General features: G+C 35.0%; 1 protein-coding gene across 4 annotated transcripts in view; it reads left to right on the top strand.

Moving 5' to 3' along the window:
* Positions 1-13,485, top strand: part of DGK1 (diacylglycerol kinase1) — a 126,438-nt gene that overhangs the window by 101,325 nt on the left and 11,628 nt on the right. For all 4 annotated transcript variants that reach the window (XM_089832685.1, XM_089832683.1, XM_089832684.1 and 1 more), the window contains exon 7: positions 3,045-3,182. In XM_089832685.1, coding sequence (XP_089688811.1) covers positions 3,045-3,182 — 138 coding nt within the window. The remainder of the gene's footprint in view (positions 1-3,044; positions 3,183-13,485) is intronic.

Raw genomic sequence — 13,485 nt, 5'->3', positions numbered from 1 at the left:
GGAATGCCAGCTGAGAAGCAAGGTGATTCGAGAGTATCTGATTTGCTGGAGAGGTCTCCCTATAGAGGATGCCACTTGGGAGGGCGAGACTATTTTACAGCATCCAGCTTTGCAGTTGCTTGTGGGCAAGCATCTTCAAGAGGGGAGGATTTGTTGTGTCCCCTTTTTAGCTATATCTAGCAGTGACATGAGAGTTAGCCTATTATGGAGTCTCATAGGCCAGCAGTGGTGATTAGGGACTCAGTCAGGGTTTTCAACGTCCAGATTTTGTATTATAGGCAGTAGTAGATCAGTTAAGAGCAGTTCTTTGATTTTAGGGGGCAGTTCCTTGATTGTAGGAGGAGATTCCTACCTTTTAGGAGGTGGTGACGTTTCCAAAGTTGCGGTTCTATGAGATCACCCCCTGGTCTCAATCTCAGGAGATTTGGGGGTGTTCCCTATATTTTAGGAGTATCCCTAGATTTGAGGGTGTGACTGCCAGCTGGCCCAAGTTGTCCGGCATTAGTCATAGGCAGGTGACAAACTCAATTTTATGTGTTAGAGGTGTTTGGGTTGTTCCTTGGCTACTTGGGTAATATTTTAATATATTTAAATATTCTCCTAAGTTAGCGTTTTAATAATTTAAATAAGGCTAAATGTTTAGCCATTTTGGAGTAACAAGGAGTTTTTTGGCTCCATTTGGATCAATTTGCCTATGTGTGATAGCTCGGTTGAAAGAGCTCAGTCTCTAGTATTTGATTATCACTTGCCAGGACTTATTTGATGCTTGGAGCTATTTGTCATTAATAAAGTAATGATTTCCTTCTATTTGGATGCCTTTATTGGGGAAATAATGTTATATTATAAAGTTCAAATGGAATCCACTTTAGGGTTCTTTTAGGGTTTGATTTGCCTTGGAGAGGGGATATAAGGAGATGGTAACCTAAATGTGAGTATCTTTATCATTTTGTCAACTTATTTTGGACACCATTGCTCTAGAAGAGCATTCCTCACTTAGGACGCAAACCCTAGTGTTGAGAGCAGATTTGTTGGGACGTAGCCCTCAACAAGATCAGATTTGAAGGTTCTTATGCATACAGTTTGATCACGGCAGAGGATCAATTTCTAGTATTGCAGTCACACTTTGCAGGCAGTGGATTTATTGGGAAGGCGACCACTTTGGTTCAACTTGGCTTTTCCTTATAGTAGCTTGCAGGAGGAATTTTGGAGTGTTTATTTTGCAGCAGAATGGATTTGTTTTATTGCAGCAGCTTGGGCTCTATCATTTGAACTTGTCTGGTTGTAGCTGGTTCCCATCTTCAGCTATTGTCAACCTTGTTTGAAGTACATCTGTATTGGTATTATTTTGAAATAAATCAGACTCTGCTGGTACTGTTTTAGAATCGTTTCCAGAATAGTATGTATTGCTGCATATGATTTCTATCACTTCTATTTTATTAGTTATTGTTATTTATTCATTGTAATACATATATTTTGAAAAGTACAAAAAGAAACAACCTTCTTCTACAACTTCTGTCTAGCTCTATAAGATCAAAGAAAATTCTATAGGAAAATATAATTTATATAATTAAACAAATAGTAGCAGCAAAGCAAATATCCATTTGGGATATTTCAGTAACATAAACATAGGAAATATTAATAGTTAGTTAGAGAAATGTATGGAACTATTCTAACATATTACAGATTCAATATTAATAGATAAATATTGAATCTGTATATCTTGAGTAAAATATTCGAACTTTTTACAGATTCAATATTAGTAATCATATACAAAAACTATACCCAAATCCCATTACTCTTTTGACTTACAAAAAAGAAGCTGTCATGTTACCAAGAAGGAGCTTATATAAATCCAAGCAATGGATATCTGTTTTAGGATAGGGTAGGGGTCAATGTTCTGGAAGCCTTGAGGGCAAGACCCAAGATGGGATACGGACTTGGAGCTCTAAACTTTGAGAAAATCTATTGCAGTTTATATCTAGGCAACCTGGTTCACACCTGCTCCTTCATCAGTAAGCTAAAAAGTAATGAGATTGGATATAGGGGTATTGATGTTACATATAGATAAATTGACATGAATAAATGAATTGATAATTATATTTATTATTTATAAATATCATAGCTTGAGTTTTTGTATTAAGGAAATGCAAAGTAGAGTTTGAACTAAATGTGTAATTATTATGACTAACCTAAAAAGGGACATTGCAGTTAAGTGCAATTTATGCTCAAAGTACCTTTACATGAATTTTGACTGATTAGTAAGTTTATTAACACGGTTACTCTTATTGGCAGTCATGTGATTAAAGCAGCCACTATAATTGTCCATAACTTCTACATTTTAGTATGAAAAACAGTCCTAACAACATGGATTTCTCAGAATTCTTTCGTTCTCTCTCTTTCCATATTTTTTACAATGTCTTTCTTTAAGTTTGTCAAGATCACTCAAGAGCATGTTTCTATTCCTTCTCTGTTCTGAAACCTCTCCATACTAAAAATATGAAATCTTCAAGCTTGTTGAAAACCTCAACTATAATCTGTAACTCGAATACTACAACATTTCTGCATAAATATGACTGATTGTAACCACCTGAACTGGAAATCAAATGGGTTTCTGTCCTTGGTTGTGGAGATGAAAAAAATGCTTCTGCTCTTATAGGGTTTTGATAACCTTTTTCCCTGACAAACTAACTGTTTTTTATATTCAAACCTTTTAAATTCTGATTTCAAATATATTTTCCCACCTAAAATCATTTCTAAATGTACATTAAAGAAATTAGACCTGAAGACGCCCTTCCATAAATTATAAAATAATGTTTCTGGACCAGTTCAAATATTATTTTAAATTTATTTCCCTGGCTTTAACCCCTAGCGTACAGGAAATAAGAAGTAGGTTATAGTTCTCCCAGATATATTCATTTTAAGATGGTGACATGACATGATTGCTTAATGTCTGGTAGTATGCAGCATGTTGCTTTTGTTACTTGGTATTGCTTGGTCACTGACATCTGATGAAAAATCTAAAATAGTTGATGCTTATGTCACAGGTGGGCCTTTCCCGAGCAAGGAGGCTTGCACAAGGACGTCTGATTAGGATCCACACATTTTCTTCTTTTCCTGTGCAGATTGATGGAGAGCCATGGGTTCAACCACCTTGTATTTTAGAAATAGCACATCATGGACAGGTATTTCTGTTATTTTTCAATTTCATATACCCATGTACCCTTATTTTTGGGTTTCAGATCCTGTATAAACAAAGGTTGATGTTGTATAACCATAGTTGCTTCTGAAACACACAAAACAAACTCAAACTATAGGTGTTAATTATAAACGTGATGCCCATTTTAGAGCTGGTCCTATTTTTGGATTCATAGAATTTTATTAAACATTTATTACAAACCCTTTAATATATTTGGTACTTAGTTAAAGTATTACAATGGGCCTCCAGCAAAGACTGACACAGCATTATCTATTACATTTGAATGCTAATGAGAGAGAGTATTGTAAATGTGTGCCCTTTCATATATGTGGGGGTTCTTATCATGTCTTCGATTGAGAGGTGTGTCCTAGTGAATCCTAGGTGTTGTCACATTTAGAAATGAGGACACACAAGATGATTTTTAAAAAAATTAAAAGCTATAAATACAGAGGAATCAGACTGGTGACACTATTTAAGTGGAGAGCAATTTGTGAAGAATTGTTTTGTTAAACATTTGAAAATAAAATAATAAATTCAAAAACGGGATTTTTTTTTTTGGATAGGTAATGGGCTGAAGCCTAGATTAATTATTATTATTTACTGAAATTAATAATTATTATGTGTTAAGCTCGAGTAGAGTTGAACCCAAGACCCCTCTGATAAAAGGCTCACAAGTTAGCATTGTGTTGTAGGCTCTTGCCTACAAACAGGAAAATATTTAAATATGTGCCAAAGAACCATTTTTCCTGTATGGGACTCTATGGTTTGTGTACAGACCTATAAATGTACTGCAGTATCTTACTTGTTTGCAGGGCTGATTGGATTGGTACACAATGAAGAAAACCGTGAGGCTTTTCATTCTAGTCAATATGGGCTTCCAATCATAGCCAGATTGAAGGTGGAAATGTACAAATCAAGGGATATGATTTCTTGATTAGTTTCCAGTTCACGATGCATCTTTTTATAGTCAATGCATGTGAATAATTACTAGAGTTGAGAAAAAGGTTTAAGATTGTAGCTCTGAATCCTTTACAAATTGATGAAATTCTAATAGTGTGGTACATTTTCTCTTCTGCATTTTTGTAGTGTCCCTTTTTTGGATCACCTTACACCTCGCCCTAAATTCACAAACCCAAAATGAATCAAGGAGCAAAAAATAACTATAGAGAAATTGACTAGAGTTGAGAAGGAGGTTTAAGCTTGTAGCTCTAATGTCCTTTTTTAGCTGGAAGGTTACAATTATTGATGAAATTCTAGTACTGTGGTACATTTTCTCTTTTTCCTGCATTTTTGTAGTGTCCCTTTTTTGGATCACCTTACACTTTGCCCTATAATCACAAATCCAAAGCCAGGGTTGCACCAAGACAGGGGACTAGTATGAATCTTTAAAAAAAATAGATGGTAGATTTTGGAGATGCCAATTTTTTTAAACATTATCTTGTTATTTATAGCAACTCTGAAAATACAATAACATTAAACACTAAAAACAAGAACATTGACTAGCGTTGAAGTATAAGTACACAAATGACAAATGCTGTGCAATCATTGTGTTGTGTCAAATTTTCAAGCTGATTACATATTGAAAGTAGCTTGATAAGCGGCAAGCTAATACACAATTGATAAGCAGCAAGCTACTACACAAACAAAGAGCAAAAATTAGAAATCTTATATCTATCATTTACACTTCTACACCATGATCATCCACGTCAAGGTCCCAAGTTAGGGCCCCTTCTTGGCTATACCTCAAGAAACAAAATGTCATATTTAGGCAAGTATGACAATCATTGTATCACAGCACTGGTGTCAAACTTCTTGCTTTTTTAAAAATTTGTGTGGGGAAATGATGCCTTTTGTGTGGGAGATGATGGGAGTCTTTAGGAGACTACTGTTCAAAGTCTCCTGCAATTGAATAGGTCTCAAGAAAAATCTCTAGTATTGGAGCTATATCTTAGGGGGTTATAGATGGGTGCTCGTGCAACTATCAATAAACCTTTATTCAAGAATAACATGAAATAAGTCTGTATTGGAAACCTGCAGCCAGATTAAACCATAATGTAGATATAACTCATGAAATACATCCAATTCTTGGGTTAGGAAATATGCGTATGAATCTACACAACAAATTTTAATCATTATATAGAGGCAATTGGAAAGAGGGTTTTGATGGAAGACATGGTGACGGGTCCCAAGTGTCCTCTTCTAAGTTCCAACAAGACCTTATCCTTTGTGGTCTCATGTGGTCCTAAACCATTATCATGAGATGCTCTTGAGATCCTTAACCATCTTTATGAGGTGCCATACTTTGTGGGAACTTTCAGCTTTCTTCCTACTTGCACTCTCTTCTAGGGTTGTGTTGGGAGACATGACGAGGTGCTCCAAGTATCCTCTACCTTGGCAAAATAGAAGGACCTTATCCTCTCTAGCCTGTGTAGTCTTTTAGCTACTGTCACGAGACACGGACTCGCCTCTAACTCAGGAAGTCAAAATCTAACTCGGACTCGGACTCGGTGATCGAACTCGGCAAGGACTTGGAAAATTGAAAAACCATGAAATTCAAAGATTTTTAAGGATTTTAATATTTTTTCATGCATGTTTTAGTCATTTAACATCAAATACACAATAATTGAGATAAATAGAAGCTACTTAATACACATACACAATTTTGCATAGATCACGTATCACATAAGTATAAAAGTGAATTTCTGAAGGAAAAGTTGAATAACACAAATTACACTATAAATTTAAAGTAATAAACATAGTGTAACTATAGTGTTAAATGTCTACAATATTCATAGATTACGAAATCCATGGTATCAAAAGTTCAAAACATATATCAAAATAACAACTAGAGTATAGAACAATAGAAGATAAGGCTCATAGTAGCCTATGTCCTCCTACGAGTATGCCTAAGATAAGTCATGGAAGACTGTAGAGCCATCCTCTCTCCCTCTATCTGAGGCTGAACCTCAGACTTATCCTCACCCTCACCCATATAATCCTCATTATCATACTTGGATCCATCACTCCCCTCAGGGTTTTGCACTCTATCTCCTCGTGCTCTAGCCTCCTCGACTACCATCGCTATTGCCTTAGCCTCCTGATCCACCTGATCAACCCACTCCACGTCTTCATCACTGGAGACAGTATTAGCAATCTCTGTGTTCCACTCTACATGTGGATCAACATTCTCTAATACATTCATTGATGTATCGGTGCCTAAGATCTATCTATGGTGAAGGCAAAGGTTGTAGTGAACAAAGACAAGATCATTCAATTTTTGCATTGCCAACCTATTGCGCTTCTTTGAGTGTATATGCTCGAATAATTTTCAATTACGTTTGCATCTTGATGCACTAGATGCCTGGCTCAAGTGCAAATTACAATCTTCTGTAAATTTGACACCTTCGTGCCAAACATCTCCCACCATGCATCTGAAACAAGAAAATTTTAAATCAATTCAATAACTTTGACTTTATCAAATTAAAATGGTAATAGAATTAGAAATTAGGATGTAGAATCATAGATTTTTACTAAGCATCAATTCTGTCTTATTTTTTTTGCACAACTGTACAAATAAGTACCCTTGAGCTTTTTTAAACAACGCAATCTCACAGATTACAATTGTTCCAACTCTTGAATCAAGTGACATTCTCTCTACAACATCATAGAGGCCACCCCACACCTCATTATCAGCCTTGAAATGCGGGTTGAATTGGCATGTTGGATTAAGGAAGTAGGGTGCTACATGTATGGGTTTCTGGAGTAGATTGTGTTAACGTCTATCAATGACATCCCATATAGGCCCATACCTATCTTGATTCCCTGCAAAAAAAGAGCGAATGACCTCCTTCACTCTATCCATGCCCTCATATAGCATTGAGGGCTTCTCCCCATCAACAATTCATAGGAAAACAATTTACTTTATCAACTGCAATCATTATGAAAGTTGGAAGAGAAATAATTAGCTTTAAGTTTTATTTTTAAAAAATGAACAATAATTTATAAAATAATTTCATAAACAAAAAAGTTGAAATGAGGACAAAAAGGAAAATTACCTTCACAATATTAGCGATTGACTTCTAAAAGGAAGCCTCATAAAAAATGCAATCAGCTGTATCAGTCCTTGTAGTGGTCTTTGCATTTGATGATGCAATCCACTCCTCACTTACAAACATGCGTCTCAAACCTCCCTTTGAATCAAATAAAGATTGCAATGTGGGAAAATTGGTTGCAAATCTAGTGACTCCTGGACGAGAAAACTCCTTTTGGTCAGTGTATTTCCTCATGAGGATGAGGACCCATGTATGATTATATGTGAATTTGCATACACTCCTTCCTTGCTCTATAATTGTTTTTATCCAAGGTAGTTTACCAATATCCTCTAACATGAGGTTATTGCAGTGAGCAGCACAAGGAGTCCAAAATAAGTGAGGGTGTCTCTCTATAAGAAGCTTCCTTACAACAACATAATTTGTTGCATTATTTGTAACTATCTAAACCACATTCTCCTCACCCACGTCCTTTATCACTTCATCCATTACCTCACAAAGATATTCAACATTCTTTGTTTTCCATGAGGCATCAACTGACTTCAAAAAAATAGTGGCACCTGAAGAAAAAGAAACAAATTAATATAATGATCAATGATCAATCATAAATTCATAATCTATAAACTTAATCACTTAAGTACAAGTTCTACTTGTAAATTTTTAATTGCTACAATTACATGATGAGGAGACAAGAAAGTTAAAAGTGTTCTACTCCTATTAGTCCAACCATCAGTCATGATGGTGCAACCATTCGTCTTCCACACCTCACGCTGCTCCTTGATTGCACTTTCTACATTAGCCACCCTTTGGGTCAAAATAGGCCCTTCTAGCTCATTAGCACTAGGGGCTTTGAATGCCGGACCACAAATAGTAATAACATCGATCGCAATTTGCCAATAAGGGGAGGTAAAACAAATTAAATAAAATTTAAAGTTAAACAAATTAGTATATTATATTATTACTATTAAATTTGAAAACAAAGTGAAATAAACATAATAAGCATATTATTGTCTCTTGAAACTTGAAAGCAAGAGAAGTAAGACATAAATTTAAATTTAAATAAATAAGCACATTGCTGCTTTGAATGAAATGTTGGTATAGATGAAGAAGTCTCCAAGTGCCAATTTTGCATTATCATGCTTCTCCTTGTTCCAACCCATGCTCTCAAGCGATAGTTGTGCACATGCAATCAAGTGTCAATCTTTGCTTACGAATGTGAGGCCCAATGGTCACACTGGTAGAAGCAGTAGCAGTTGTAGGTGGAGTAGGGGATAATGGAGAGTGAAAACTAGAAGATCCCTGTTGGGTTAGTTGTGCCATTTCTTCTTGTTGCTTCTTTTTCAATTCTTTTTTTCTCCATTTTTTTCTCTAGAAGAGCTTGCATGTCTTGCAAAACATCCTGTGGTACGTCTTTGCATTTTTCAGCATCACGCCTAGGTATATGTGCTAGGTGACACTTCAATCTATTTATGCCGCTCCCGTTATATATTACACGGCATTGCCAACATGTAACAACTACATTTTTGTGGCCTAGGATGGCATGTTTCCAAGCCCTATCCCTTGCTATTGTAGTTGGGTCTGCATCAGGGTTACACGCAGCCCTAGTTCCACTTCCACAAGGTTCACCTTGAGGCATGATGTCAATGTATTTGCTGCTACAATATGAATATATTATAAATAGAAAAAAGTTAGCATCAAATCAGATTTTTAAACTTCAGGGCCCTCTTACTTATCAAGTTTGTCATCAAGATAAATTAGAATAAATTTAATTAATAGATACTAGAAGTAGAGGCAAACAAATATAAACAAAATGGAAAGTAAAAAGTATGAATGTAAAACAATTTACAAAACAATACAAAGAAATGCTTACCTCTTCAAATTTGCACAAACAATGAAAATGTAAGTAAGTTTGTAGAAGCCTCCTCCAAATGCTTCCTTAAGCTCCTCCCAATGCTTAAGTGCAAGCTATACAAAGTTGCACAAACTATCAACAATTGATATGGGAGAGCCAACCGGTTTGTTAATTTCTCTCTCAAAATCCCAATACTCTTCTCTAACTGTTTCCTCTCTATCACAAGCATTAGCAAAGGGTGGAATGACCTTTTTATGTCAAATAGATGTTATACAAGCCGAAAAAATGCAACATAACTTTTTATTTTAATGTTTATTTTCACTTTTTGGCCTCAGCCGCCGACGAGAGTCCTAAACTTAGGACTCGGCGATTTTGGCGAGTCTCTGGACTCGGCAAGTCCATGTGGACTCTGCCAAGACTTAGTTGAGTTTGAGTCCAAAGGCCATTTGCCTCAGAAATGTTGACTCTGCCTTGGACTCACAGAGTCCCATAACATTGCTTTTAGCTGACGGTCCTTGATTATCATCATGAGATGGCATACTTAAGTAAGGTCTTTACATTGTTCTCCTCCATCATGTCAACCTTTATTCGTTAATTGCATATTGATATAATTTATACATAGTTACCCTATTCTCCCCTTGACCCTTCAAACGAGGCGAACTTCGAACTGGTCCTTACTCCTGGTTCTTTTTTGGGTTCTACTTGGGTTTGAAGCCAAGTAGGCTGGTTCCTCTAGGGCGAAGCTAGGTCGAACCATGGTCAAACCAAGGTAGACCGTGTACGAACCAGCTACAATACCACTAACAAACATTCTATAATTTAGTGTACAAACAATTCTTACAAAAATTTGAATAAAAATCTTTAACATTACAAAACAAATTTTTTTGTTGAATTTCAAATATTTATCACATCAAATTAAACTAGCCCTCAAGATTTCTTCCAGTGAAATCTTTATATCCAATTGCTGATAATGATCCTTGGATTAATTGGAAGCTCTGTATAGGATAAATCATATTTTAAATATTAAACATCATCTTCAATAGGAGAAGGGAGTTGTGAGCTACTTATATAACATTTTTCTTGTAGGATGTTGATTGCAAACTATCAAGCTCTTTGTATACTGAAAAAGCAATAAGCATTTGACAACTTGGAAAGCCAGAATGTTAGTAGTGTAGCTGATCCCATTGACATTGGCACTATTTGTGAATCAACTAATGCCTTTGATGATGAAGAAGAAGAAGACGAAGATGAAGATTTAGAGAACTCATTAGATGATTGAAACTTAGTATAATGTTCTAATTGTTGAAAGTCAAAACAATGATACTTGAACTTGATATTGTTCTAATATTTTGGTGTTGATAATAAATATAATGCTATGATTACGACTTTATAGTGCTGTTGTTTTTATGACACTGGCATTCTACTCTTTATTCATTATTCTTTGCTGCATATGTGTGTGTGTGTGTATTTTACATGCTGTACTAGCAAACCCAAACCCTGTTTGGGTGGTTCAAGATTTACACCTTGGAAGCTCCTCTACATCATCCATCAGTGCATGATGAAGGTGGGAGTTTGTCAAGTACCATTGCTGGAAATGTTTTGGTAGCTATGTATGCAAAATGTGGAAGGATAAACAAGGCACATGAAGTGCTTGATAGAATTCCTCAAAGAGATGTATCATGGAATGCAATGGTCAAATGATTTGCAGGAAATGAATGTAAAAGGTTTTAGAAAATTTTAAACAAATGCAATTGGCATGTCTAAAGCCAAATCTTTTGTCTGCATCCTGCTTGCTCTTGCCCAAATGGGAGCTTTGGAACAGGGTATGGACATCCATGAAAGTATATTGATGGGGATATTTTTGTTACATATTATAGTTGAAAATTCTGAAAATTCTCTGGTAGATCTGCATGCAAAATTTGGAATCATAGACAACACACCTGAATTGTTTGATAGAATAACTCACAGAGATGTCATGTGAAGGAATGAAATGAAATGAATGCAGAATGTGCACAAAATGGATTTTGCAAGGAAGTTCTGTTAGACATCGAAACCATCTCATCTATGTAGCCAGTAAACTAATCTATCTAAAATTCAAACTCTGCCAAACTGCATTGCTTATTTAATCATACAATTTGCTCCAATATACTGCCCTTACAAATGCTGAAAACGTCATTATGCTTTTTATCTGCAGTTTTTAAACATTGTGACAAAACTTTTAGGACTTTATCCAGATTACAGCAAGGAAAAATAATATTCATTGACATGGGAAAATCTTCAAAAAAAAGGTCTCTGAAGAAATGAGATTGTGAGTTTAATAAAGAATGGTTATAGAGAAGGGCCTTTAAAGATATTCAAGAGAACTTTGGAAATTAATAAAATAAAATAAAAACTTATCTGTGTTACAGATGTTAAAACCCTTTGAAATATATAGAAAAGGCTGAAATGTTAAATCATATTCAGAATGCAATTATATTTTAAAATATATAAACAGTAAATGGGAATCCTATTCAATTACATTTGAAAACACATAGACAATTTCACCATAAAGATGCTGTCTACAGGCCATGATGAATGAAACACTGATCATTATCTTTTTAACAAAACCTATGACATGGAAAAATTCTTAGGAAGGGAAAAACTTATTCCTAGCTAAAAAAAACTTGAAATCATTATTCACACAAAACCCAAACAGTTATTATATCTGGTTGATGATGAACATATTTGCATTGAAATCACAGCTGGAAAGAATTTGAAAAACAAAATGCCTACCCATCATTTCAATACACACATCCACCCTCATCATCTGTTCAGATTTTGTATATTCCTGGTCTGCAGTTGACCAAACTCTCTCTGAAAAATCATTTTTAAATGCTAGAACTCTCAGAGTAATTAGTAATTACTGATTGCAGAGAAAGATCTTTTTCAGAAAACCCCAACAAGGGCAGTTTTACTTTGAATGTGCTCCGATTCGATCCTGGGCTTTTTTACATAGGTAATTGGTAAAAATTAGATGAACAAATGAAAGAGCAAGATGCTCATTTATAGTTTGCAATGATGATGTTTCTATTTAAAAACCTTCTAATAATGAAAGAATAATAACAATATAGAAACGTTCTATTTTTTTCAAGATTTACAATATTGATCATTAAAATAATAATAAACAAGATACCATGGAGATATTATTCTAATTGTCTCCCTTAATGTTCAATTTGTCAAAGACACTGTTGTTATGCCTTCAACACCCAACTTTTAAAATTTAGCCCAAGATAAGAATATACTCATTTTTCCTAATATTTCTATTAGTTATGTTAATTATGTTGTGAAACTTGCATTATGTGTAAAGGTACGGCACTGTAAGGAGTTGTTGAACTTGAACTTCTAACTTAACAGTTCAAGTTCAGGTTCGAGGTTCAAGAGTTCAGCAATTCATAAACTTAGTTGGCTCTGCAATTGAGAATTATTCTTCAAACTTTCAGGTCAGCAAGTTATCATGTTAAACTTGAACCTTGAACCACATGGTTCAGATTCAAAGTTCAAAGTGTTGGTGAGGATTCAAGTTTGAAGTTGCAAGCAGCCCAATGGTTCAATTTCCATGGTTCAACCAGTTCAAATGGTTCAGCCAATTCAAGTTTTCAGCCAGTTCAAAATCATCATGGTTCAAAAGTTCAGGTTTGCAGATTCAGGTTCAAAGATTCAGAATGTGTAGGTTGAGAATATGCAAGTTCAGAATGTTCATTTTTAACAGCAGAAACCTGTAACTACAGATTTTATAAAAACAGTAAATTGGGTCTCAATGCAGGCAGCATAAATTTCATTTCCACCGTTGGGTTTTTCTGAATCTTGGATATGTTTTTGGGAGGCAAGTTTTCCAGATTCTCACTGGAGCAATTGGCAAAATTATATCGTATGCAAAAGTTATTATTGTTTGTGTGCAGGTCTATCAAGCACAGCAGAAGCCTCTTATTTTGACAAAAAATATGTCGAAAATGACAACTCCGTTTTAGTGAGAATGAAATTACAAAGGAAAGCATGATAAGTTGTTTTTCCATGATGTATAAGTGTCAAAGTGGAAATAATCCTACACGGATTATTTTAATTTGACATCATACAAAGTCTTGATTAAATGGAGTGTGGCCACATGTCAACCACATATGCATGCCATCGAAGAGATTAAATTAAATAACATTTGATAATGCTGAGGATATTAAAATAATGTTAAGTTCTAGAAACCAAAACACTATGGTGGTATTGATAAGAGTTTTGCTAAAAACTCTAAAGTGGGGATGCTTTAAAGGAATTTAAAAGAATCTGTTATAAAAACTGAAAAAGATTATCGGGAGGAAAAGAATAAATATGCAGCAAGAAGCTAAGGGTAGGGTTGTTCA

The sequence above is a fragment of the Cupressus sempervirens genome, chromosome 5 (genome assembly GCF_028749045.1).
Source record: "Cupressus sempervirens isolate cs-2001-9-10 chromosome 5, ASM2874904v1, whole genome shotgun sequence".
Classification (NCBI taxonomy): Eukaryota; Viridiplantae; Streptophyta; class Pinopsida; order Cupressales; family Cupressaceae; genus Cupressus; species Cupressus sempervirens.
Note: the sequence above shows the minus strand (reverse complement) of the source record. Positions and strands in the feature narration are given on the sequence as shown.